Source organism: Falco naumanni, chromosome 4 (assembly GCF_017639655.2).
Source record: "Falco naumanni isolate bFalNau1 chromosome 4, bFalNau1.pat, whole genome shotgun sequence".
NCBI classification, from domain to species: Eukaryota; Metazoa; Chordata; class Aves; order Falconiformes; family Falconidae; genus Falco; species Falco naumanni.
This window is the reverse complement of record NC_054057.1, coordinates 62,912,815-62,939,974: the sequence shown is the minus strand read 5'-3', so window position 1 is coordinate 62,939,974 and position 27,160 is coordinate 62,912,815. Positions and strand designations below refer to the sequence as shown.

Below are 27,160 nucleotides of genomic sequence, written 5' to 3'. Positions count from 1 at the left end.
GTACCTGCTAGTCCTCCTCCTCTTCATTCTTTCCTGTTAGGCCTCGTCTTACCAACTGCATTCTCCAACGTTACTCACCCTGAGCCAGCCCACTCTGCCTAATCAGCACTCTCCCTGCCAGCACTAGCAGAAACTATCACAGAATTAGTTGGCTAGTAAAAGGACCAGCTTAGGTCAATAGCAGCAAGCAGGCAGTTCAGGATCTATTTCACAAAATAACATTTCCCATATGTCCAAAGGCAAACATGTTCCACTCCCAAGACAAAGCAGAGACACATTCTTTCCACCTAGAACAGGTCATTTTTCAAAGGGCTAAAACCTACCTGTACCGGACTAGGTAGCTGATGAACACCTGGAGTCACATGTGTATAGACCAAGAGGAAGCAGGAAGCTTATCCAGCAGGGGGGAGCAGGAGACCAGATACTATGTCATGATGATTTAGCAACAGATACTCTCATTGACCTGAAGCAGGAACAGCTCTAAGACAGCAAGCCAAGGATGCATTTGGATCCAGCTCTGAAAAGAGAAAGTACATACTGAGTGAGAGGGAAGTAATACACAATATAAATAAAATTTCCTAGACCAGCACCAACCCATGTGACACTTCATAAGCAATACAACTGGAGGGGAAAAAAAAGAAAAAAAAAAAAAAAAGAAGAGGGAAAAAGCAAGAAAGAAAAGATGCAACTGACAGTGATTAGGGGCTTCTTTGCAGACAACTGCACACAAATGCATGCCCACACTGCCAAGACAGTACTTTTGCCCAGGCACTAGGCTATTCTCATAGGCTATTCAGCTTACAGGTGGGAGCCAGCATATATTTGGGGAAGACTGGAAATAAACTTGAAGGAAGCACACCACTTGTCTATAACCTGTCAAGATATTGAAACATGCTCTAGTATGAACCATAGGATGGTTAAGATTGGAAAGGACCCCTGGAATTTGTCTGGCCTAACCAAGAAGCATGGGTATCTTCTTACATAGATGTTCTCAGTTGCATTTCTGCCATCAGATTATCTCTGGCAACTTCTGGGAAAGCAGGTCAGTTCAGGAACTTCAAGCAAGCCAGCCTGCTTTCATTCTTAAAAAAAAAAAAATAATCAAATCCTTTAAGTCTATCAGAGTACTCTAGCATTTCAGCAGGTGTTGTTAGCTGCCCTGGTAGGATGATGAAGGTGTGGCAGACTGGGAGAACTAATGACCCCACAGACTTAGGGTTTAGTCAGGCAGCTTCAGTGTCTGTATATTCATGATAGGTCCCAGAGAAGATGAGCCAGGGTAAGAAGGAAAAGGGAGCCACTCCTCAGAAAGAGCTGAGCCAGCTGCACCTGTGTATGCAAAGCACTGCTTCTTCTGCCAGCTCTCTACTGTAGCTGATGAAGAAAAGAAGCATTGCAGCAGAACAGATGTGAACACCAGCACTCACAGCATTCACAAGTGTAAGCTCATACTTAGTCATGCAGTTAGAAGCAACTGCTCAAAGAACCAACAGGCCAGAAAGGGAAACACAAGCATCACAGTGCCAGCCTAGGCTGGGCTGGTCAGCACAAGAGCAGACAACTCCATCAGGGACAGTAACAATGTTCTAGGTCCAGCAGGGTAAAAACAAGGGAAGAACAAAGAGCAGAAAGAAGATCATGGTGAACTGTGTTAAAACAGAGCTGATGTCAAGGAAGGATGGAGTCCGGGAAAGCAGTTCTGAGGCAGAACACAGCAAATGAAGGCAATGCAAGTGAGAAAGGCTTGACCAGGAGAACGCATGAGGTACAGAAAGGAACATCACTGCAGCACTGTGGAAAAGGAGGCAGCCAAAGGCTGACGTTGGGGATCTCACCCTCACCCTGCCCTAGGGGAAGATGGGCTGGTTTGTCATCATGGCGTCCCAATGGTAAACAGCAGGTTGTCGATTGCTCCCAAGGCAGCACCAAGGAACCAGTTATTTTCAGACGCTGCAGGACTCCGCCTGGATGGGCAGTAGTATGAAGCCATTCTCTCCAAGGGCAGTGATGACAACACTGGGCAAGGATACTGAACAAGTGCACCCCCAGACCATGCTAACTGGGGAATGACCCTGCCTTCTCCTCAGTCTGCCGCTGAATTTCTGCCTCAGTCCAGCACAGGGTCCCTCCACAGGCGATGCTGATAGAGGAGAGTTCAGGCCCAAGGAACAGGAAGGAGGGAAGGAGCAGCAGTCTCCAGCAGCAAGCTCGTGGCGCCACAGTGAGATGGTTTGCCTGTGCAGGAAGTCAAGATCTTCTGGACAGCCACGCAGAGCATTAGTCTCCTACAGATACAGATCGGTTTGTCCTGAGTATCTGGGACTACACATCTCCCACTGAAAAGAGAGCTGAGGGGCAGCAAAACATATGCTCTCTCTCAAAAGGTGCTACCTCCTACATGAAGGCTGCTTGTTCCTGGGGAGCTGGCGACAGCCTTCAAGTCAGTTGCACTGGGGTGCGCCATGTCTCCAGGATCAGGGTGTTGAGAAGAGGACCCTCCTTTCCAGACGACCGTGACAGGGCAGGCTAGACGATTCCCCCCGGGAAGGTCAGTCCCTGCCGGGGGAAGCCTCCCGAGGGGGCCTGCAGGCCACATCTGGGAGCGGTAAATGAGCACCGGGCTGCCCCTCCCCGCCTGCCTCCCTGAGCCACCGGGACCCGGCGAGGCAGCAGAGCCGCCGCAGCGGGGCCGAGGATGCGGGGCACGGCCCGGGACAACCGGCGGGCCAGGCGGGCGGCCGCACCGGCGCGACGCCAGTTCCCAAGGGAAGAGCAGAACGAGCTGGTTCCCCCGAGAGCTCCAGCCCCCGGCCCCGCGGGGCAGAAGGCACGGCGGGCGGCACAGCGGCGGCGCGGGGTCCGCTGCCCCGACCCGGCGAGCCCCCGGTCAGGCGCGCGCTGCGGGCAGCACCGGGGCCGGAGCAGCGCCAGTGCCCGGGGTCCGGGCGCCGGGGCCCGTGCCCGGCCAGTGGGCGCCGCTGGCGGGGCAGGGGGAGGGAGGTGGCAGCGCCCAGGCGGCGGCGTCCCGCAGCCAGCGCTCCCGCAGGTGCCCGGGGCAGGGGGGGGGCGGCGGCACCCGGGTCAAGGCTCACCGTCCCGTCCATGCTCCTCCCCGCCGCGGCGCTCTCCCACTCTCCCGGGGGCCGCCGTCCCAGCGCCGGGCGCGGGGCGCCTGCGCGGCGCTGCAGAGAGCGGCGCAGGGACCGTCTGCAAAGTGCGCGTCGCTCGCCGCCCGCGCAGGAGCGGCAGCGCGAAGCCGGGGCAGGCGGCCCGCAGCGCCCCCGCCGCCAGGGCGAGGGTCCCGCCACCGAGCGACCGACGCCTTGGGCCCGCCGCGCTCCCACCTCCTGCCTTTTAGCACCGCTTCGGCAGGGGGGAGGATGGCGGAGCCGCGGCCCCCGTGGCCGCTTCCCAGCCCCGCGGGGGCGGTGCGGCGCGGAGCTCCTCCCGCGGCGGGCGGGGGCAGCGCCCGCACCTTCCCGGCCCTGCCGGCCGCCCCGGGGAAGCTCCCGCCAGCCAGCGGCGTCCGCGGCAGCCTCTGGTGGGGGATGGACGGGCTGCGGGTCCGCCACCGAGCCCGGTGTCATAGTCCCCCGCCTTCAGAGCCCACTCACCGCCACGGCGCCCTCCCGCCGCTGAGCGCCCCTCGCTCCCCACCGCCCCCAGCCGCCGCAGCCTCCACGCACCGCCCTCCGGCCCCGGCCCCTCTGCCCAGCGCGGTCGTCGGACGGGCCGGGTCCCACCGCAGAGCCCGCGGCACAGAGCCACGGCACGGCCTCGGGGGCGGCAGGGGGTGGCAGGGGCCGGGGCCTGGAGAGCCGCAGCCCCCGCGCGGCGGGTGGGCACGTCCAGCACCGCTAACCGCCCGCGTTGGCGGCCCCTGGCCGCTTGGAGCCACGCCCCGGAGGGGGGTCTGGCCCCTGGAGGTGGGGGGTCTGGTCCCTGGAGACGGGGGGGGTGCTGGCCCGTGGGCCCTCGGGCTGCGCCGGCTGGAACGGGAAGCGACAGGGAAGGTGCTGCGTGGCCGCCCTGCGCAGGGCGTGCGGGACCCCGCTGTTCGAGGGCGAGCTGGAGAAGCGCCGAGGGCAGTGCTAGCCAAGAGCGGGACGCTGCGGCCGGGGAGGGGTGGGAGGGGGCTGCACAGGCTGGGCGCTGGCAGTGCTCCAGTGCTCCAAGGCGCCATCAAGGATTATCGGATGAGTAGAAGCCAAGCAATTCTGCCAATTCCAAGTGTCCAAAAAGCGTGCAAGTCTAAAAGCTGAAATAAAATGTTGCAAAGATTCTGAAGTGGATTTGTGTCTCGCCAGGTATTCTGAAATGGAGCCTGTCTATTGCACCTGCCTTCAGCTTTTCCAGCCTGCATTTTTCATGTGTGTCACACTTTCAAGCATTTTGCTACAGCTATTTGCACTAGAAAAACACTGTTGCAAATGGAAAAGAAGCGCGTGTGTTACCTGTAATCCAATAACTGCCGCCTTTGAGCACCCTGGAAGAAATGGTGCAGCGTGCATGTTGGGAAGATAACGTAAGTGCTAGGTACATCCAGGAAAGGCAATCTGAAAGAGGAATGCAAGGGAGTGTGACTTGGCCAAGGTAGGTGACTCATGAGGGGCAAGCCCTGGCATAGTGTCGCAAGAAAGCACCTTGGGTTGTGGCTCAGGTTGGGGCTCCAGGCCAGTGGCTGCACTGGCAGACTGCACATGTTCCGCAGTACCATAAAGCATGCTTCACGAGGGATGTGTGTGACAAGGTAATGCTCAAGGCCAAATAGCATAAGGCAGGTTCCTCAGAAAAGATGTCTCCATGCTGAAGGTAAGAATGGAGGAGCCAGCTGAGCAAGATTACCTTGCTTTTGCTCAGGAAATGTGCACCGATCGATGAGAGTGTATCATCCTCTGTGTCTGGTCATCTGATCTGACCAACAGCCTCCAGACCTCCATGGAACAGCCTAGACCATCTGCAAGCAATTGGCTTGCATGTTCCAGAGTGCCAGCAACTGGCTGTGAACCACTTCTGAGTGAGAAAATTCAGCATCCTGTCAGCTGTGGCTGGCACAAAGGCAGCCATCCCAGGGGCTGCACAGGCATGACCTGAGTGTGACCGAGTAAGCGCAGCTGGCAGCACACAGACACCTAGCCAGGGTGTGCATGTTCGCTGTTTTACAAAGTCAAAGATGACACTCATAGTAATTTGTCTTCCTGGCCACACTATGACCCCATTGTAGTCCATGAATTCTGTATCATGATCTTCACACAATTTTCTTTTCTGCTGAACTAAAGTCTGTCCTTGGGGACAAAAATGTAGTCCCTTTTTGCAGATAATGACATAAAAATGGTGGTAGAGTCAAATCGTGTACACTTGGCCTATTCACCCTGTTGCTGACAGTGGCCAACACTGAACGCCTAGAAAAGATTGTAAAAGTAGGGTGGACGTACAGTGACACCTCCATGAATGCTCTCCTAGTTCACAGTGATTTGTGGTTCAGAGACCCACTGTGACAGAGGTTTTGCCTTTGTGTTTAATAGCCTTTGATGGATTTCTCTTTTGCAACCTTAATTCACTATATATTCACAGTCAAGAAATTTAAGGCTATGAAGGACCATTAATTCTGCCCACTTACATATGACAATTTCTCATGGGCCTCCAATAATCACTGTTACACAAACCAAACAAATTGTAACATACTGGAAAAGCTACTGCTCTGTTATTTCACTAACTAATCACTTTCATCACTAAAAGCATATGTCTATTTTCAGCTGGAATTATCTGTCACATTTTAAAGCTGCTGTTTTGGTGTTGCTGTTGTTGTGCCTTACCCCTAGACAATTGAAAACCTCTTTAGCATCCAGCAGTTTTGCTCAGTAAAAGTACTTATACACTCTAATAAGATCACCTCACAACCTTCTAAGTAATTAGAGTTCATAGAATCCCAGATTGGTTTGGGTTGGAAGGGACCTTAAAGACCCCCTGGTCCCACCCCTGCCACACACAGGGACCCCTTCCCCCAGCCCCGGTGGCTCCCAGCCCCGTCCAGCCTGGCCTTGGGCACTGCCAGGGCTGGGGCACCCACAGCTGCTCTGGGCAGCCCGTGCCGGCGCCTCGCCGCCCTCAGCATAAAAAATGTCAGTCTTATATCTAGTGTCGATCTGCCCTCTTTTAGTTTAAAACCATTAAAAGCAGTTTAAAGCCATTACCCCTTGTCTTATTGCTACAGGAGTTCTGCATGTCTCATTGTAAAATGTTTCTTCCAATCTTCGATAAATTTTGTGAACTTCTTGTACATTCTTCTTGTTTTCTCTCTGTTCCCTTCAAGCCTTACAAAAAAAATAAAAGGGCTCTGCGACCAGAGGCCTTATTGCTGTCTCTCACATCAACGGCATCTGCTTCCCCCAGATTGCCTACCTGTATCAATCAGTCATATCATGTTTTGTATCTATATATCTACATCATATTACATGTTACAGGGCTGGGATAGGTCTGTATTTCAGTGTCTAAAATAGTGGGTCCTGGTCAGTCACTTTCTTTCCAGATATACCTTTTTCTTTTTTTTTTCTTTTTTTTTCCCCTCTTTTGACACACTCCTCTGGAGGAGTGACAGGCTTCCATTTTCCCCAGTGAAACTACAATGAACCACTTATAAGAGAAAATCATTTTGAATAGCCTTATTCTGCTACACACTCTTCTCCACTGTTATTCTACCTTTATGACTGTTTTTTGCAGTGCTCATTTTCTCCATCATCTGTAGATTTTATCAGTAGAGATCTTACATTTGCTTCCAAATCATCAATTACATGTCAAACAGCACTGGCTGGAGAACTGTTCCCCTAGGACCTGAGCAGAACTGCCCAAATCCAACAAGTGGCTCTTAGGTGATATGCCAACCAGTTCTTAAGTCACATGACTTGTTTGCTGCTGTATAACTTTCTGTTTAATAGTTAAAGCATTGCATTAAATCAAATGGATATTCATGTAATGGCTGTCTAATAATCTTTAACTTAATAGGTAACTTCAGAGGCTTAAGTCAAGTCATTTGCCAAGTCTTACTGGCTGTACAACAACCCTGACTAGTGCTAGTCAAGTTAGTTACTTGACAGTAATGCCATCCACACCAAATTTCTTGTCAGTTAGCATTTCTGGTTTCATTTGCTTCTAGTCTAATGTTAGATAAAGAGTAAATAACATTTTTCTTGTTTGGTGTAATACTGGATCAATTTGTTCAACATTTAATTTGATTTTTTTCTGCATTTTTAGTTTATTATCCCCAGGCGATTCCAGCTAGAGCATAACTGTGACAGCCAACCTGCCTGCCTGTGAGACGCAAGTTGTTGCTTTCATATAGCCTAATCTCACCTTGGAATACAGAGTTTTGATCAATAAACCAGAATCTTCAGTTTATGGACTCAGCAGTCTGCTGGCAGTAATTCCTGCCTTTCCTTTCCCACACAGCTGGATTAAAAAAAAAAAAAAATTAAAAATCAGCTTCCAGCTTCCCTCAGTTTCCTCCCAAGATTGAAGAGTCTCAGGTTCTATGTAGTATTGCATCATTGTCTTGTATGCACCGACGTGGGCAGTGACTTACCAAACAATGATCTGTTCCATTTTTTTTTGGTTTATGTCTTTTGTTTTGTTTAAAAGACAGCCCACCAGATCTCAATCTTTTGGTTCCTGTGATTCTCTTTCTTCCCTAATGAGGACTCACTAGTAATTCTGGCTTGCCTTATGTAATTTTAAAACCTTCTCTGTAGCAGCTTGTTTTGCACCACAGATATCCCCAACTGCTACATCCCCTACAGCATCCAGTTTCACTACCTCAGAGAGAGATTTCCTGACAGTTAACTTGCTCTATCTTCTTCAGTGTTTATTCATTCAGCTTGGTCGCATGACACCTGGTTTACACCCATGCATCATACCAAGCTGCTTGCTTTGCTTACACAGTTTTTCTACAGCATCCAGTACCTATTGCTAGTCCTCCCAAATGTGTGATCCAGAACAATGATTGAGGGAATTCTCCTGGGATATTACACCATATTGAGCCTTGCACTTGCAAGCTCTGCATCCTCTCTGGCACCATGAGGTTTTATTTCATGCATCAGAATCTCTTCTGTGTTCAAGAAGACAAACACACCATCACCAAGGCAAGCAGAAGCAGGGGTTCAATGCTGACTGGAAGGCAGTCACCGTACATCGAGGTGTTGATGACCCACTGAACAGTTAACCCGAGAGCCACATGCCTGTGCTGCGGCTGTCCGCATGGTGCCATGCTCAAGCCTGTGTCCGCAGCACAGATCCCTGGCCCCCAGGACCACCACAGTCAGCTCGTGGTAAAAGAGCCCGCAGGCAGTCCTCAGTCCTGAGCAGCGATTACACCACCTGGGTGGCCTTACCTTTGTCTGAAAGTGAGATGAGAAATCCTCATGCAAACATCCTTTCTGTCTGGCAGCAGAAATGATGAATAGAGTTGTCTTCTTGTAATCCTGTAATAGCTCTGAGGGCCAAAATGGGAGACCCTGCTCTACAGGTGGGGTCTGCATGGCGTGCAGCATGTGGGTCAGAGGCCCATCCACTGCTACGCCACTTGGGGTTGCCCACATCCAAAGGATGGAAGATTATCTATCCTATCCTCTCTTTATAGTGTTAGTGTAATGCATCACATTTTAAATGATATCTTCACCCAGTCTGAGTGCTTTTCCTACAGGGACCATAATGGGTCAGCACCTCACGCAAAACAACCACTTCCCATGCAAAATAAGAAAAAGTTTCCCACTTAGCTTCTCACCCTTTGGAAGTTTGCCTAGCAATAAATACACATCCCAGTGAGACATTCAGCAGAGATCCAGCTTCTTCCCAAGTAAATGTAATCAAGACATCCCTTCGTTTTTAAATAAACAAACCTGAGATTTCTATCCAATTTGAAGCAATGTGCCAGACTGAATACTTCTGAAGCTTTTCTAATCTTTCAGCACCTCTTCTGATGCTGACACCAGACCTCTACCTCATACTCCTCATGAGCATAGCAAGTAACAATCTCCTTAAACAGTGCCTACACAGCCATGAACAGGGTTAGTCGCCCTCACTCTCACTGGCTCCTCACGCTGAAATGCGCAAGTCCACATCAGGGCTTTGGCCTTTGATTTCTAGGACACTGGGTGGAAGGGAGCTAGAAAGCTGAAAGCTTTGCAGTAAAAAGATTGGTGGGGTCTTGATGGACAACAAATTAAACATAAGCCAGCAGCATTCCCTTGAAGCAAAGGTGGCCAGCATTATCCTGGGCTGCATTAGGAGCGTTGCCAGCAGATTGAGGGCAGCAACCCACCTCTGCTCAGCACTGGCAAGGCACACTTGGAGCGCTGTGCCCAGTTCTGGGCTCCCTGCTACAAGGTTGACATTGACATACTGGAGCGAGTCCAGCAAAGGGCTGTGAAAATGGTCAAGTAATTACAGTGTCTGTCATAGCAGGTGAGGCTGTGAGAGCTGGGATTGTTTAGCCTAAAGAAACATGGGCTCAGCATGGCTCCCACCCACTCATACAAGTCATGGATGGGAAAGTATAAGGAAAACAGAAACAGATGCTTCTCAGGCATGTCCAGTGACATGACAAGAGGCAACAGGCACCAAATGATATGCAAGAAATCCCATCTGAACATGAGACATAACTTTTTAGCTGTATTGAGACATAACTTTTTAACACTGGAACAGATAGCTGGGATAGATTGTGGAGTGTCCATCTCTGGAGACATTTAAAATGCAACTGGACACAGTCCTGAGCAACTTGCTCTAGCTGACCCCTTGTGCAGTGGTGGGGTTGAACTAGATGAACCCCAGAGGTCCTTCCTCCTCTGTGATACAGAACAGGGAAATCTAAAACATGAGCCATTTGCTTAATTTCTAGAGAAACAATTTGCAGTTACCTGTCTTCTGTACATCTTATATCTGAATCATTCTGTATAGCAGATTTGTCCTCATTTTCTCCCATCTGGTCAACCTTTGTTATCTGCAAGCTTTTACCAATATTTTTGCCATTCAAATAACCAAATATAATGAGCAACATTTGGCCAAAACCCTGTTCCTGTAGGAATACACTGAAAACTCATACCCAGTCATTAAAAAGACATCTTTTAATCTATTTAGCAGATTACATTAATGAAAACCTAGACATCAGCTGGGAATAACAGCCCCTGAGAATAAGCAAACAGTTGCCTGCTTCCATTAAGATGCACATGGCAAGTAGCAGGATATACCCAATGGAAATCACCAGGTGCCAAAGCTGCCTGGAGCCATCTAGAGCCAGGAGCACAAGCAAGAAGTGCGGCGTAACCAAGGAATTTTCTGTCCCTTGGAACAGCTGCACAGACTTACTGCTTCAATAGGTGCAGGACTTACCAAGTTATCAAATTGGGGCTGAACAGCTAAATCTGCTAGCCTTGTCATCTGCCCATCTATGACAGCAAGTGACAATCTGTTACTTTCAGGGATAATACTTGCTCAATCTGCAGAACTGAAAGTTAGTTGATGGGATCCTTCCAACAGTTCCTGGTTGCTCTCTAGGGCATACAGCAGCCCCGTATCACACCACCATGCTCAGCCCAACTGAAGCAAGTTTAGTGCATGCCAAAGGGAATTTTCTGCTCCTTCACCTTCCCAGATTACATTACAAAATGAATGTTCTGCAGTTGTGGAGGAACCAAACAAAGCGAAGTGAAAGTGCACTGAATAGCTCTGTCCAGCAGCAAACTAGACAAGCTGTGTTTATGCCTCCTTGAAAAATAAATGCATGAGGACACAAACACACAAGAGGGTGCAACAGCAGCACTGAAGGTAGCAAAGCTGAGGTAACTGTTCCAGTACATAGCTTGTATTCACTCACTCTGCACTGCTTGGCAGAATTGCATGAATTAAGTAAGGTCGACTACAGCTTGTTTTATATCCCTCATCCCAGATGCTATCAGGTTTACAAGGAACCACATTGAGTCTGCCTGGAAATAAACTTTTATTTATTTAAAAAAAAAAACCCAAACAAACAAACCCCCACACACAACCCCCTCCCAGAAACAGCCTCTCTCTCCATAGCCCGTGCCAGTGCCTCAGAGCAGGGCTGGGAAAGTCTTCCTCCTCCCTTGACCTCACATGCCCTTCACCCATGGCAAGGCTGGGAAGGGGATGAAAAGTGCCAAGTATTAAGGTGCTGAGAAGCTCTTGATGTTTCTTGTCTCTCAAGTGCTGTTAGCCTGTTCCTGCTCAAAGAGGGCCATGGCTAAATGCGAGCGGGATGCAAGTCCTTCCAAGTTACTAACCACACAGCGGTGGTATAACTCCTCACTAAGTCGGGGATTGCAGCTCCTCAGTGCGTATTTCTGCACTAACCCTGGCTCCACAGCCCTAAATAGGTGCAGACCAGAATAGTGGAGGAAGACATCAAATACCTCCATGCTCTCCAGCACCTCATCTCGATCTAGGATATCAGCTGCTAGCTTCGTGCGTGCTGTCATGTAGTCAGAGTTATAAAAGCAGGCCTCAGCAAAGGAATGTCTGTCAAAATGCCCATCCCTCAGGAAGTCAGTGCTGGAGGAAGCTGTCTGCTCACCACGGTACACCAGTGCAGGGTTGAATTCTTGGAAATGCACTGGGAAAAAGACCTGCCAATTGCTGATAGTATTCATGCGGCAGCGGTTCAGGAACTCCATGTTGATTTCTGTCCAAACACTGGCCAAGAAGAATAGTGTGTCCACAGGGTGCTTCTTTGAGACTATATCCATGAGTTTCACTTGTGATGGCACCTCAGTTTTAACACTAATCCAGGGGATTTTAACTTCTGCATAGCGTTTCTCCAGCTCTCCTACCATAGCTTTGACTCCAGCAAAAACATCCACCTGGCTGACTCGCTGGGCATCATAGGGATGGTAGATGAAAAGCAAAGTCAGCAAGGCATTATCATGTGTGTCCAGTGTGTTCATAGCAAACATATCTAGGAAATTTGCCACAAAATCCAGGTCCTGCACTGTCAAGGGAAGCACCAGTTGCACCCGTGTGGCCTCTGTCACATATGGCATGGGAATAATTTCCACCTTACTTAAGGGCCTCACCAAGCTCACTCGTTTGGCCAGAACATGACTGTGGCCCTTTTGGGTCACTGCCTCCAGCAGCAGGTCCAGCGTATACTCCATGCCCCGTGTGGGGTCAAAACGCCGATAGCCATTCAGCAACTGCCGCTTGCTGAAACGGAGCAGCGGTTGGTAGCGGCTGTTAAGTTGCTCAAGTGCAGACTCAATGATTTCACTGACATCTGCTTTGTTGGCTCCAGAGAGCTCACACTTGGGGGAGCCATCAGGACAGGAGAAGAGGTGCTGCTCAGTGAAGTACTCCCAGCTGATTACCTCGAAACGTGACTTTGGAAGAAATGGGGCATTAATGCCCACAGGCCATGTCAAGCCTGCCTCACCTGCAGGGGTCAGTGATGTCAGGTTCCTGATCTGCATCTGTGCAAAGAGAGAACACATACAAATCCCTACCTCTTTCTCAAAGAGATCTGGTTCATCTCTCCCACCCAGGCCTGCCTCACCACCTAGAACTGTATCTTGGTAGTATCACAACAGTCGTTTTGGATAACATCATGTCAGAAGAGCTATTTCTGAGACACATGACTATATCCTGTGTCTGGCTGACAGTCATCTACAAAAAGAAGCAGTAATCTTCCTTTGCTACGTTGAAAGAAAAGGAAACCTGTTTGGTTGAGTTTTTGCAGATATCTCTCACCGCATACCTGGAGGTCCTGGATCTCCTGGTAGGCTCTGTCCAGCTGGATCCTGCTGAAGTGCTTGTGCAGCCGGTACATCAGGGTCACATCAGAAACAGGGTGCACAGCAAGAGCTGCTTGGAACTCCTCCTCCTCCTCCTTCTCCAGCTCAGTATTTTTGGCCAGTTCATAGGTGTGGTATTGCTGGCCCTGAAGTGGACAAGAGCCAGAAAGACTGGCATGGAAAAAGTTCACAGAGAAGCCTTCTCTCACTCCAGACATGCATTCGTCCCTCCTTCCACACTGACTGCAGTACCCAGAGATGAAAATAGAGTCGTTGTCCCCCACCTTATCCCCCCATACTACATGTCCGCTTGGTTCTTGGTACCAACATGCCCTTTACCTAGCCTCCAGGGTAAAAGCCTGTGGATCAGCATCTGCTAGCAAGGTGAAAATTAAATACTGTATATGTTTTCTCCTTCAGCATCTCAGCTTTGATTACAGGCCTCTCCCCAATGCCACCACACCACGCAGCCCCTTCTTCCTCTGTAACTCACAGCAGAGGCTCACAGAAAAAGCCAGCCCCTTTGCTATGCTGCAGGGAACTAGTAAGAGCATGGGTTGTCAGGCCTAGCTAACACAAAACCCTGAGAAGGGGGAGTACCTGGAGCTGGGAAACACAAGTGATGCCAAGGAAATCGATGATGCAGCGCCCCAGCCACTCATCTGGCCGCACACTAAGGATCTCATTGCGACAGTTGTCCAGGTGTGGGTGGAGCTTAAGGAGCAGGCTGCGGGAGATCAGGTAGCCAAAGCCACCATGACAATAGCGGGCCTGTTCATCTGCCCCGATAAACTCCTCTGCTCGTCCCAGGTACACGTCCTGGTTAATACTTAGGTGTGTCACCAGAGCCTTGACCTGTTCAGCCTGGGCATAGGTGTCATCCTGCATGACGTAGAACCAGTCATAGTCAGAAACAAAATGCTGATGGATATAGTTCATGGTCTCATACATGAGCCAAATGGGACGCTCATCCCCGTGGGCCACCAGCACCATGCCATGAGGCACCTTGGCACTGCGCAACCCTGTAAAGTACAGCAGGCGTGGGAAGTGATGGGCTACTGTCTTGTTCACTGCCACTGCCAACGTATTCAAGGTAGCCTTGGAGGTCAGCACAGCTACAAACAGTCTCTCATGGAATCCCAATTCTGTCTGGATGTAGCGAGTTCTGTAAAGGAAGGACATACCTGCATGACAAACAGCTGGACAACAAAAATCAAAGGATGATGGTAACTTGGAATAAGTCTTTATCTGCTGGAGTCTACCAGTGGCGAAACAATTAAGCCCAGAAGTAGAGCTTTAAGAGAAGACTCACTAGGAAAAATCCCATTTTGTAAAGACACTCGCTTCCTTCAAGGAAACTACAATCTCACATCATTTATCTAAGCTAGGAAACTGTGCTAGTGTAATTAAAAACAAACCAGAGCTAACCACTTGCAAGTTATATATAATACTATTAATTGCTCAATATTTTCCTATTGAATAGACGGGTTAAAAAAGTTTTGAAGTCTAATTTAACACGTTCTCTTAGGGAGAAGTACTCTCAATGTTCTTGGGCATTTTTGTTTTTTAATTAACTTCTTAAGACACTTCTCTTGCACCTCTTTGAAGTAACAATCTCAGCCACTGCCTTGCTGCACCATGCTGCTACTACACAAGGTACATCAAATGGCGTATTCCACTCTGAGCCTGTTAACTTGCCAGAGGACTTGGAACCCCAAGTGCCATCCATATGGGATTATCCTCCCCGAAGAAAAGCCAAGCCAAAAGAACAGATGTTACCTGAGCACTTTTTTGTAAGGCTTGTTGGGGTCTCGGTAGTACGGAACAATCCTGGGCCTGAAATCCTCGTGGCCTGTGCCATCTGCGGCCTCTGGGCGAGCTGCGCCGCCGAGGGGCCCGGGGCGGCCCGCCGCCCCCAGGCACTGCTCCTCGGCCCCGCTCTGGCTCCAGGAGGCGCGCAGCAGGCTCAGGCTGCAGCCCAGCGAGAGGCCCAGGACGAGCGGCAGCACGGGCCGCAGCGCGGCCAGCAGCGCAGCCAGGCGCATGGCGGGGGCCAGCGGGGCGACGTCCAGCCGCCGGGCCGGTCTGGTCCAGCCCGGTCCGAGGCAAGGCAGGGGGTCGTGGCGGCCGCAGGCCCGCTACGACCGGGGCGGGCTCCGGGGGCCGCTCCGGCGCTCGGAGACACGGCGGTCGCGGAGCATCGCTAGCCTAGGGCGCCGAGGCGGCGCGGCGCGGGCCGCGGCGGGCCCTGCCGAGACAGCGGGCGGCTGGAGGCGCGGCGCCGCGCACCACCCTCCGGGCCGGCCCCCGCGGCTCAGCAGCCCCCGGGCTCGTTCACCTGCAGGCAAGGCACGGCAGCCCTCCAGCGCGCAAGCCGGCGATGGGGCCGGTGCAGAGCTCCGTGCCGGGGGCGCGGGGGGCGGCAGCGGCTCCCACCGGGCCCCGCTCCCGCCGCTGCCACCTCAGCCGCCTCATCGCGACCAGCCGCCCTTCCGCTTCCGCTCCGCTTCCCCGCTCCGCGCTATAGCGCCGCGGCGGCCGCTCTGCCCTCCAACACCACCGCCTCTATTGTACGGCGGGCCAGAGTCCCCGGCTCTCGGCGGGGGCGGGGCCTGGCGCGGGGCATGCCGGGACGCGCAGTGCCCGGCAGGCGGCGGCGCGGCCGGGCCCGGGCGGCGGCGGGCACGCGGACTCGGCTTCCCAGAGGCGTGCGGCGGCCCGGCGCGGGTGACGCTACGCGCTACGATTGGTCGCCGCCGCGGGGGGCAGGGCGTGCGCACGCGGTAGCAGCTGTCCTGTTGCGACAGAAGGAAAGCGCGGAGCCGCCGGTGCGGGAGGGGCTTGGCGGCGCGGCGGGGCGAGCAGGAGGAGCGGAGCGGGCCGGGCCGCGCCGCCGCCGCCGGGCAGGGCAGCCTAGCGGGCGGGCGGGCGGCTGGCTGGCCCTCGGCCGGGCCCGGCGGCGCCGCGTGGTCCGGGCCGGGCGGCTCGCGGGCCCGCCGGGGCGGGGCGGCCGGGCTGGGGCGGGGCGGGCCGGATCGGATCGTCGCGGCCTAACGGCGCCTGTCGCACCTCCGCCGCAGCGCCTCCGCCGCGCCATGCCCTCGGACCTGGCCAAGAAGAAGGCGGCCAAGAAGAAGGAGGCGGCCAAGGCCCGGCAGCGGCCGCGCCGAGCCCCGGAGGAGAACGGCGATGCCGGGACGGAGCCGCAGGAGGTCAGGCCCCCGGAGGCCAACGGGACGTCGCTGCCAGGTAAGAGGCGGCCACGCCGCGATGCCGGTGCTGCCGCGCCGGCGGGCGCCTGGCTCGTGCCCGAACTCCCCGGCGCCCCCGCGGAGCCCTCGGTGGGGCTCAGCCCGGCAGCCCCGCGCGTTCCGGCGTTGGCAGCGCCCGGCCGGGGCTGCCGGTGGGCAGAACGGTGCGCGATCGGTTGTGCCCGCGGCTCGGAGAGCTGGGACTTCCGTTTCTCCTCGGATGAGATACCCGTGGGCACGTGCTTGCGCCGAGCTGGGCCAGCCGCGGTGCCTCCCGTTAGGGCCACCTCATCTCCTGTGAGCCAGCCGGACACTTACAGCGATCCGTGGCGGCTGTCCGTAGGCTGTGCAGGTGAGGGGCTCCCTCGGCCCTCACTTCAGACTTGCAGTGTGAAGATCGACGGTGCTGATGGTGTTTTTGCCCTGTCAGATACGGTCCTGATCTTCTGGTACTTTATGCCCAGCCCTGTTCGAGTTTTTGTTGGGTTCCCCCCCAGCCCCACGCTGCAGGAACCACTGTAGTGCCTCAATTCTTACTGTTCTTACGGCTATGGCCCTGTCTGTTCTGTTTTTCTGGGCCATATCTCGTTTGCAGAAACTGAGAGCCTGGCTATCTTAGGAAAGAGACTGTGTCAACAAAGAGCTGTTGACCTCCCTAAAGGAAATAGGCAAGGTAAAGCTTACGGAGAGAGAGGGTTGAGTCGGTCCTTGCTTTAGCCCGCCTGGTGACCCGCCGGCAGATGGGCACGCAAGTTTTTTTCAGACTCAGCCCACAGTGCAGTTTTAAGAGGCACTCGATGCGTGACAGAGACGCGGGGGGGGCGGTCTCCCGAGGACCCTGCTCTTTGCTGGCGGTCCCGGGTGCGCTCCTGCGCGGTGCTGCCATCCGGGCCGGTGCTGGGGCCGCCGGTGCCGGACGCGCGCTGGCCCAGCCGGGGCGGTCTTGCGGCGGGGCGGCCCTGGCGCCCGCCCGCGCCGAATCAGCCAATCGCCGTCCGCTCCCGCGGTTCATTTGCATAGCGCCTTCCGATTGGTGGAGCCTGGGGAGCCGCGGCGGGCTCAGGCTTCGGGCCCTGCGCCTTCCGCCGGGTCGAGCCGCGCCGAGCTGGGCCGGGCCGGGCGGGAGCGCTCTGCCTGCGGCTGCCAGTGCCACGGCCGGCGGGGGCTGCGGGCGGGGCAGGCGGCTGGGCTTGCGGCAGAGCCGTGGCGGTGAGCAGGCGCTGGGAGTGCAGGGCAGGCTGGTAAAGCAGCGAGGATGTCGGAGGGCAGGCAGTGTGGGTCGATATGTGCCTGTTTCTTACTAGCAGTTCCCTGTGAAGTTGTTATGCATCAAGGATAAAGCTGCCTTGCCCTCTTCTCGCTCATCTGGTTTGCTTGTTTATCCAACTGGTCTGCTTGTGCTGCCCGTGATTTCAGAGAGGGTCCTGTGTCAGCACAGTCGGCATCTTTTGCTCCTTCTTGGGTAAGGCACGTTAGCCTTGGCAATAACAGTGGTTTTGCAGAGTTTTTGCCAGGAGTGCTAGACGTTGAGAGCCAGGGTGCTATCCCTCAGTGGTCTGAACACAAACAATCTGAATGCCAGGTCTCTGCTTTGAGAAGCTGGAATGTTGCTGAGATTCTCAGTGCCGTTTTCTTCTTCTAATGGCATTGTTTCACCAAAAATTGGACTGCAAATGCTGGGCTGCAACAGATCACTATGATAGGAAAGGTGTGCTTATACTGTGGGAGGAAAGGAAGAGGTGGGGGCATGCATATGGGCATATTAGCTTCGCAAAAATTGGTAGGGCCTATTCCAATGCTGCTGCTGCTTTTCTTCTTGCAGCTTTCCCTTCATTTATTTTCTACCCAAGTTTTCCTTTGGCCAGGCCCTTCCTTAAGCTTGCAAGCAACACTTTATAAATTCTCTTACCATCCCAGCCCTTCCTGCAGTGAGAGCTAGTCCCATCATTCTTGGATAACAGGCTAGCTGTTCTGGCAGCTCGCTTGGTCCTAATGGTCATATTTTTTTAGAGAGAGCAGGTGGAAGTTCCTGTTAGACCATACGTATCCATCTGCTAAGCTGAAAAGCAGAGTGTCATTGCTTCTGGGCCTCCTCAACATTTCTGTAGAAATGGGGACATGGGAGTTGTTTTTGTAGTCGTGGGCCTATTGGGGCTTATGGCTTCCCTTGTATCTGTAAATCACTAACACCTCTGGTCTGTTTCTGCATATAGAGGTGGATGCTCTTACAAAGGAGCTGGAGGACTTTGAATTAAAGAAAGCTGCTGCCCGTGCTGTGACAGGAGTGCTGGCCTCCCATCCCAACAGCACTGATGTGCACATCATTAACCTCTCGCTGACCTTCCACGGTCAGGAGCTGCTGAGTGATACAAAACTGGAGCTGAACTCCGGAAGGCGCTACGGCCTCATTGGACTGAATGGGATTGGTAAGCTGTGGGGCACGGTGACCTGGGCTGCTTGGAGCTCGGTGAGGATACTGTCCTGCTGAGAAGCTGGACAGATGCAGGTGGTAGATACTGGAAACCAGAAATAGGGCTGTTAGACAGATGTGGCTGGGAGATGGCAGTTTCCATTCTCTCATCTCTCCCCACCCAGGAAGAGGAATTGCTAGTATTGCTGGTGGAGGTATGAGGTTGCATTCTAGCTTTGGACTGTGCATTTGAACTTGTTTCTGGTGAGATTTGGGTGAGATGTCTGGGATCTGTGAATCTGCCTTATTCCTGTTTGCAGGACTTGTTTAGCAGTGTCAGTAAATCCAATGATGATGGTATTGGTCAAAGAACTTGCACAGTGTGGAGGAGTAGGGAGTGTGTGGTTTGGCCTGAGTGGGAAAACAACTGTATAGTCCCTGGAGAAGGTGACACTACATGGAGAGATGCAGAATATGGGTGTACTTGAGGAGGAGCTAGTAAGAGTGACCAGTTGTTTTAACTTTCAGGAAAATACCTGGGTCCCTAATGACGGGTGCATAACATTCCTCTATGTTAGGAGTCTTTAGAATCTGGGGTCCTGGTAGCAGGTGTCGGACCTGGTTAGGCAACAGAAAGTACACAGCAGAGAGAAGGTTCCCTAAATCCGGGCAAGGGCTGAACTGCAGTGGTTTCCAAAGAGATTCTTCTTGTTTCAGTCCTGTCCCTCAGGTGATGAGCCTTAGCTGGGGGGGGCAGCCTATTGCAGTGAGGCAGTATGCTCTGCTGTGCTTCTAGTTCTTCTGGCCTCTTGAGCAAGAAATTCCCAAGGATTTTCAGGGGTTGGAAAGGGAGGGAATTGGTGGGATCTGACTGCATCTCATCCATTTCTCTGTGATGTTGTATCTCACTGAATCCAACAATGATGTGGAGTGTCTGTCTGCACACAGGGAAATCCATGCTTTTGTCAGCTATTGGGAAGCGAGAAGTGCCCATCCCAGAGCATATTGACATCTATCACCTGACTCGAGAGATGCCTCCCAGTGACAAGACCCCTCTCCAGTGTGTGATGGAGGTGGATACAGAGAGGGCCATGTTAGAACGAGAGGCAGAACGTCTGGCTCATGAAGATGGTAAAGCTTCTTGGAGTCCCAAGGGACATTTCCTCCATTTCCCTCCTCACTGAAGAAAAGGGCTTATTTAGGTTCCTTGGCAGAGTTTTTACATGTTACAGTATCTATTTCCCCCAGCTGCCCTGTAATGGTTGAAAAGTCCTGTAGGATTACACTTTAGATGAAATTATTCCATGCAGCTTCTTAAGAAGTGTCTCAGGTTCGGGAATGGAGGGGGCTGAACGGTGATAAAGCAGATGGACTGTGAGCTTTCCCAGCTGTATAGAGGTGCAGGTGAGAGCCCTTTATTGGTAGAAGTGCTGACAGGCAGGCTTTCTTTCAGCGGAGTGTGAGAAACTCTTGGAGTTATATGAACGTCTGGAGGAGCTGGATGCTGACAAGGCAGAAGCACGGGCCTCACGGATCCTTCATGGTTTGGGGTTCACACCAGCCATGCAGAGGAAGAAGCTGAAGGACTTTAGCGGTGGCTGGCGAATGAGGGTGGCTCTTGCTAGGTGAGTGGTATATACTGCCTGCTGGTTCCTGGGAGAATGCCTGCCTGCTCTTGACTCTGCAGAGCCACATACACAGTTCTAAGAACTGGGAGCAGAGCTGAGAGGCTTTGGGTTACCTGCATTTACCCTACTGTGTCATCTCCCTTCTCCTTTCAGAGCCCTCTTCATTCGGCCTTTCATGCTGCTTCTAGATGAGCCCACAAACCACCTTGACCTGGATGCCTGTGTGTGGTTGGAGGAAGAGCTGAAAACGTAAGCATGAAGGAGTCTGCTGTTTCTCTGAGTTGTGCTTTTCTGCTGGAACACCTAATCAGCACATGAGCAGGTGCTACAGGGGTAACTGGCTATAGTTCCTGTGGCTACATAACTATATTGTGGTACTGGTGACATCTTCTTGTGCTTGCTGCTACACATGACTGTGGAAGAGTTCTTGATGCAAGGGGTGGTGAATTCAAGACAAGCCCCTGTCTTTCCCTTACTGAAGAAATGAAAAATGCTGGTTGGGGCTACCTGGTTAAAGCTACTTCCTTGGAAGCTGGGGGCAGCCTGTGTACCAGCACCATGTGCTGTACCGGTACTGTGAGTTTTCCAGAGCTGGCTTCCAGCTCATCTTTCTACATATTGGTCCCCTGTTTTCACAGATCAGTGGTACCCAAGTGTGTCGGTTTCATCTTGTTCTAGTATGTCAGGTGACTGGTTTTTGTAAACAAAGGTAAAATGTTAAGGCTTAAGGTAAAAAGCTTAGGAATAGTTACAAAGTTTAAAGTGAAGGGCTTTTCATTTGCAGAGGTTTTTCTGTCAGTTTTGTCAGTTGAACCGTTTGCATGCTTGCTTTAGAAGTCAGATGTTTTAGGGAAGTAATTTGAACCTCTCTTTTTTTGGGAGGCTTTAACCAGCCGTGGTGCAGATTTAGAGTGGAGCCATGCATAGTAAACCTAACAGATGGTAGTCTGTATTATGGTGAAAGTAAGCAGCAAAGGCTGAAACTTCCAAAAACTGTGATGCCAATGGAGTCAGTTGCATCAGTAGCACAAGTCATCTACCACATGGGTAGCCAGCTCTCGACTCTTTGTGAACTGTCTTACAGTGAAGAGTGTTTTAACACAATGAGAGATGTTTCCAGTATTTGCTTACCGCAGCTGGTTGTAGCTGCTTTACTCCAGATTTCCCAGAGCATCTCCAAGGCTGTTATCTTTTTGTTCTTAATCAGATTGAAGGCAAGAGAGATGCAGTGTCTTTAAATCCCCTGTCAATCACCACCAGGGCCAATGAGCAAGAATTCTTTCCCTAGCTTAGTTTCTAATAACTTGCGTGGCACCACAGGTTCAAGCGGATCCTTGTGCTGATATCCCACTCCCAAGACTTCTTGAATGGTGTCTGCACCAACATAATCCATATGCACAACCGCAAACTGAAGTACTACACAGTAAGTAAATGGTGCCCTGCACAACTGGCAAAAACAGAGGAGCTGTTCTCCGGGCAACCTATGATGTTCTGTGGTCTTCTAGGGAAATTACGATCAGTATGTAAAGACTCGTTTGGAACTCGAAGAAAATCAAATGAAGCGATTCCACTGGGAGCAAGATCAGATTGCCCATATGAAGGTATCTGCCTAGCTGCATGAACATCTTTCTACCCATGCAGGTGGGCATCCCTGCGCCTCCTCAACCTTGTTGTTGTGGCTTTCAGCCAACTCTGGGTTTTGTTGCAGAATTACATTGCACGATTTGGTCATGGTAGTGCGAAGCTGGCCAGGCAAGCTCAGAGCAAGGAGAAGACCCTTCAAAAAATGATGGCTTCTGGCTTGACAGAGAGAGTTGTGAATGATAAGGTAGGATCAGACATGGGACTGCATCTAGAGATCAATATTAGAAACATTGGCTAGGTATAGTAGAATGATCTTTAGCTGACAGCAGGAATGGTTGACACAGCTGGAAGCCACAGTGGTGTACCCTTTCTGATGCCAAGGATGACTGTACTGCAGATAGCATAATGCTGAAGAGTGGAAAGAGGAGGAGATTTGTCATATCAATAAGGCTGTTTTGCAGATACAGAAATCACAAATGAATGTCTAAGGTTTGGAGAAGGTGGGGGCGGATGCTCAGAGCAACTCCTATTTGTTTGAAAAGTGTAAGACCACATTTCAAGGGGAAAGAAGCAGGGACTTATTAGCCAGTGGATGAGCTTGTAAGCAACTAATCAGAATAAATCTGTGAGTTGCTAGAGGGGCTTACAGTCTAGTGCCTTGGTCTGCAGATTGTGTTTGTAGTCAGGCAAGGTTATACCAGAATAACTGGGTTGTCTTGTGCTTCAGGTTCTCTTAACAAGTGGCTATTCTGTGTTAACAGACTTTGTCATTCTATTTCCCACCCTGTGGGAAAATCCCCCCTCCTGTCATCATGGTGCAGAACGTCAGCTTCAAATACACCAAGGATGGGGTGAGTATAGGGAGTATGCATGGGAAGTATGGAGATTACTTGTATCCCTGCCTTCTTTGGGAGCACGAGGCTTTTGACTAAGCTTTCTGATCAGGTTGCAGCATGTGACTAGTGGATCAAACTTATTGGAAGTGTTAATACTCAGTCTGCTGAGGATAGAGCATTACAGGTGCAGCCCAGAGGTTCTGGGTAGTAGTGGAAAGGCATAGTATGTGTCGTGATTTCTCCGGTTTGCAGCCATGGATCTATAATAACCTGGAGTTTGGGATTGACCTGGATACCCGTGTAGCTCTTGTTGGACCCAATGGAGCTGGAAAGTCAACACTGCTGAAACTGCTCACAGGAGAGGTATGCTCCCTACATTGTCTACCCTTTATTTTTGAGGTAGTCTTCAAAGAAGCTGCACTTATTTGCCAGAACCCCAATCAGGCCTTGGAAATCCTAAGATCTTGCTATAATATAGGGCTTTCCCCGCCCCCCCCCCCCCCTCCCCCCCCCCCCCTCCCCCCCCGATATTATCTGTTCAGGCTAACTCCTCTGTGCCAGAGCAGAGATGGCTGGACTCTGTATTTCTGGCATACAGCAAAAGGAGGGGTTCCCTGGTGAAACACTTTTATCTTCCCTTTCTAGCTGCTGCCCACAGATGGGATGATTCGCAAGCACTCGCATGTGAAGATTGGTAGATACCACCAGGTACTCCCTACAGCAGACACCAGGGACATGAAATGCTAAGGAAAAAGCTGTCAGGCATAAGAAATGTTGCCCCTCTTTCTACATCTAAGGCCCCTCCCACTGTGCCTGGAGATAGGGGATGGAACTGTTCTGTTGGCTGAATGGGCTCTAGCAAATGTTCCTACCCTGAAAAGAGTCTTGCTGTGGTCCTTTCTGTTTAGCCTCTCACCTTTTATGGGAGAGATGGCTGCCTTGTGCTTGGTGGTGGACAAGCACGCTATTCTGAAGCAGCACTCCTGCTCCTGAAACAAGAGGCTCTTTCCATAATAGTTCAGCACAGTGGTGGTACTGAGTGGGGTTACTGGCTCTTGTATTCTGCTGCTTAGCTGGTACCAGAGGGGAATAAGGTGGGGATGCGCGTCCTTTTGGCCATGGAGTGGGCGGCCTGCACAGCCTGAAGCTGACTTTTCTTCTCTGTCAGCACCTGCAAGAGCAGTTGGACTTGGACCTCTCACCCCTGGAGTACATGCTGAAATGCTACCCAGAGATCAAGGAGAAGGAGGAAATGAGAAAAATCATTGGCAGATATGGTCTGACAGGGAAGCAGCAGGTGAGTATGAGCTGTTGAGGTTTGGTTTTTGCTCGTTAGGAAAGTAGAGCTGCTGCATTTTCTGTTGCTTTGCGGATGTCTGACAGTGTGATGCAGTACACAGCATAGCCTGTCACAGCATCAAAATGTTTTTTCCGTCTCTGCTGAGAAGAAAATAACTCATAGCTCATAGGAACTTTCTTTGCATTGCAGCAGTATGTGGGTTGGAATGGGTGACCTCCTCGGAATCCAGGTGTAGAGAAGACAAGTTGTGGCATAGTGCTAGACTTGAGCATATTTTAACTGTAACTTGAACTCCTTTGCTTATCTCTTACTTCTGAGATGAATACCAGGCAGAAATGCTAGAACATATTCTCAGCTGGGAGTGGGGACTTCTTGGCTCAAACAAGAGGGTAGGATCACCAGTGGTGCTCTAAAGTCCAAAGATGACATGTTCCTGTACATCACACATCACATGTATGACAGGAGTTGTCTTCATCACTGCAGTTCAACACTGATTTTTACATTGTTCTTCCCCATTTATCAATCCAGAAGTTGAGAGTAGTTTTACGATTGTGTCAGGATGCAGTGAACACTAGTCAGACCTCAATTAACTATCCTTTGGAACCTTCAACACCAGCTGGGTCTTACTATGGACACTTCTTCAGAAGCCTCTGGAATCCCCTTGTTCTGCTGGTGAGAGAAGCTTAGCCTAGGTGTAAGACTGACTAAACTGTCCTCTTGTGTCATGTGGCTGCTGGAAACACAGTGTGAGATCTGAATGTTTTGTGGTCAGGATGGTGGTCTGTTAAGTTTCACTGCAGAGCTGCAAATGGTGTCTTGTGTTTCTCAGGTGAGCCCCATTAGGAACCTGTCTGATGGACAGAAATGCCGTGTGTGCTTTGCGTGGCTGGCCTGGCAGAATCCTCACATGCTTTTCCTGGATGAGCCCACCAACCACTTGGACATAGAAACAATAGATGCTCTGGCAGATGCTATCAATGAATTTGAAGGAGGAATGATGCTTGTCAGCCATGACTTCAGACTCATCCAGCAGGTAAGAAAAGTAGTGAATTTTGTCAGAGCACCTTTCTGACAGTTTAAGTAATTAAAACAAGGTGTCTTCAACTGACTGGCTCTTACTTATCCCCAAAAAGGTGTGTGAGTGAAAAAAAAAAAAAAAAAAATCACTGGACACTATTCTCTTGCCATGTTCATGTGAAATGATTACTGACCTAGCCTAGGAGAACAGTAGGTACTTGAAAGAAGAAAACCTCACACCACAAAAGTGAAGTGAAGAATAAGTTAAATGGAAATCATGACACACTGTGGAGGCCTTAACTAGATTTTTTAAAAATTATACTGGAGTAGTTCTAGCCCAGTGTTTTATCACTCAGTCTGCACAGGCAAAAGAATTTGCACCACACGCACACAAATGTCAAGTACTCATCTATCAGCTATAGCTTTGTCTGCAAGTTCAGGTATAATTTTATATTTTAGTGTGTTATATCCAAGTAGTTCAGGTCAAGAACTACCTTTTTTCAACGCCCAGTTTAGCAGGTGTCAGGGGTTTAACCCCAGCCAGCAACTGAACACTACACAGCCACTTGCTCGCTCCCTGACAGCTCTAGTGGGATGGGGAGGAGAATGGGGGAAAGGAGAAACTCATGGGATGAGATAAGAACAGTTTAATAACTGAAATAAAGTATAATATAATATTAGTAGTGAAAAAGGAGATAACAAAAAGGAGAGCAGTAAAAGCCAAGAAAAACAAGTGATGCACATTACAGCTGCTCACCACCCACTGACTTACGCCCAGCCAGTTCTCGAGCAGCGATCAGTCCTTCCTGGCCAACTCTGCCCTCTTTAGATACTGACTGTGACAGTCTGTGGTGTGGAATATCCCTTTGGCCAGTTCGGGTCAGCTGTCCTGGCCCTGCTTTCTCCCAGGTGCTTGTGTACCTGCTCACTGTCAGAGCATGAGAAACTGAAAAGTCCTTGACTTGAGAGTAAGCACTACTTCACAACAACTGAAACATCAGTGTGCTATCAACACTATTCTCATACTAAATCCAAAACACAGCATTATACCAGGTAATAGGAAGAAAATTAACGCTTATCACAGCTGAAACCAAGACAGCAGGAAAGGCTTTTCTTAGTCCATAAACAAAAAAAAAAATAATGTTGAGAAGTCAAGGATTTTTAGTTCTAAAATCTTGTATAAATTATGCAGAAAACCCTAGGTAAGATAGTTCATTCAGTGCAGGTATTTTTCTTTGGTAGTTGAAGTGTGAAAGTTACTAACCTCATTTCTTACCAGACTTCAGAGAGTAGATTCTGGTTAGTTTTATTGATTTTTGTGAAATTATAACATACTGTACTGTAAAGCTGCTCTCCTTGTGTGCTTGCTTTCAGGTTGCACAGGAGATCTGGGTCTGCGAGAAGCAGACAATCACAAAGTGGCAAGGTGACATCCTTGCCTACAAGGAACATCTCAAGTCAAAGCTGGTGGATGAAGATCCGCAGCTCACCAAAAAGACCCACAATGTGTGAGCTCTAGAGCAGTCGGTCAGGTGCTCTGTGGAGACTGACAGTGGCCAATTGACTCACCCATCTGCCAACTGGAATGGGACTCTGCTGCTATCTCTGGCTGTGTTCTAGGATTGCTGCAATACTGCTTCCCCTTGACTTGCCTTGCACCTCTGTATCTGGACAGATCTCCTCTGATCTGGCTACGTCTGGGCAACTGTTTCCATATTTAGATGATGTCCCATCTGAGCCAGGCCTTGGAATCTAATGATCTGGGGTTATGGTGGTGGCAGTTAGGGTGTCTGAGCTGCAGTTGATAGAGAAGTGGAGACCCCAGCCCAGCTTCTCCCACCTCTTCCTTCCCAATTTCTGCTTCAGTTTAGATACTTCACTTCAAACTCCTCTGGCCTTGGTTTGTTTTTAACTATTATTTAACAGTGTAATTAACAGATCTGCCTGAAAATCCATCAGTCAATAAAGAGGGAAGAACAGTCTTGTTTTGTGAGTTGTAGTAGTTATTGGGGCATGCTGGGGCAAATCAGTGCTGAGCTTTGAGTAAAGTTGCGGAGTCCTTTCTTCCTGGGTGAAGGTTCGGTTCTTCAGTACAACCAAAATGACCAGAATTTGTGGGCTACACCGAAGAGTGAGTACTGAGCTCTGGAGATACAGACTAGTGAGTAGGATCCTCACCTGGGAAACTGTTAATCCAGAGTGAGCACTGTTTTCCAGTTAGTGACAGAAGGGGGAGCAAGCCACACATGCATTTTTTGCTGTTGGTGTACAACCTGAAAGGGTTCTGAAGACTGGAAGTTAAAGACAATGTGGATCTAGAAAATACCAGTGTATGTTTTC

The 27,160-nt window shown here is 50.8% G+C and overlaps 3 protein-coding genes across 6 annotated transcripts in view; 1 reads left to right on the top strand and 2 right to left on the bottom strand.

The window, feature by feature from the left end:
* SMARCD3 (SWI/SNF related, matrix associated, actin dependent regulator of chromatin, subfamily d, member 3) overlaps positions 1-3,414 on the bottom strand; it is a 111,363-nt gene extending 107,949 nt beyond the window's left edge. Inside the window, exons 1-3 of one of the 4 annotated variants that reach the window (XM_040590789.1) lie at positions 2,392-3,029; positions 1,842-2,285; positions 324-517 (exon numbers count right to left, since the gene is read on the bottom strand). The gene's annotated coding sequence lies outside the window, so the exon portion shown is untranslated. Of the gene's footprint in view, positions 1-323; positions 518-1,835; positions 3,030-3,092 lie in introns of those variants that run through there. The other 3 variants (XM_040590788.1, XM_040590790.1, XM_040590787.1) reach the window with 3 other exon arrangements.
* A 7,560-nt stretch (positions 3,415-10,974) lies between these two features.
* On the bottom strand, positions 10,975-15,310 carry CHPF2 (chondroitin polymerizing factor 2). The gene is made up of 4 exons (XM_040592581.1): positions 14,574-15,310; positions 13,395-13,959; positions 12,758-12,940; positions 10,975-12,473 (listed from the first exon to the last, which is right to left on the bottom strand). The coding sequence occupies exons 1-4, from the start codon at positions 14,837-14,839 to the stop codon at positions 11,211-11,213; spliced, it is 2,277 nt and encodes a 758-aa protein (XP_040448515.1). The 5' UTR covers positions 14,840-15,310; the 3' UTR covers positions 10,975-11,210.
* A 182-nt stretch (positions 15,311-15,492) lies between these two features.
* On the top strand, positions 15,493-26,801 carry ABCF2 (ATP binding cassette subfamily F member 2). Its single transcript, XM_040591924.1, has 15 exons — positions 15,493-15,622; positions 15,875-16,043; positions 18,259-18,471; positions 19,404-19,586; positions 19,909-20,080; positions 20,237-20,332; positions 21,404-21,506; positions 21,589-21,684; positions 21,792-21,911; positions 22,429-22,518; positions 22,756-22,866; positions 23,149-23,211; positions 23,672-23,800; positions 24,633-24,836; positions 26,195-26,801. Exons 2-15 carry the CDS (start codon positions 15,890-15,892, stop codon positions 26,330-26,332), a joined length of 1,872 nt encoding a protein of 623 aa, XP_040447858.1. The 5' UTR covers positions 15,493-15,622; positions 15,875-15,889; the 3' UTR covers positions 26,333-26,801.
* The last annotated feature ends 359 nt before the right edge of the window (positions 26,802-27,160 follow it).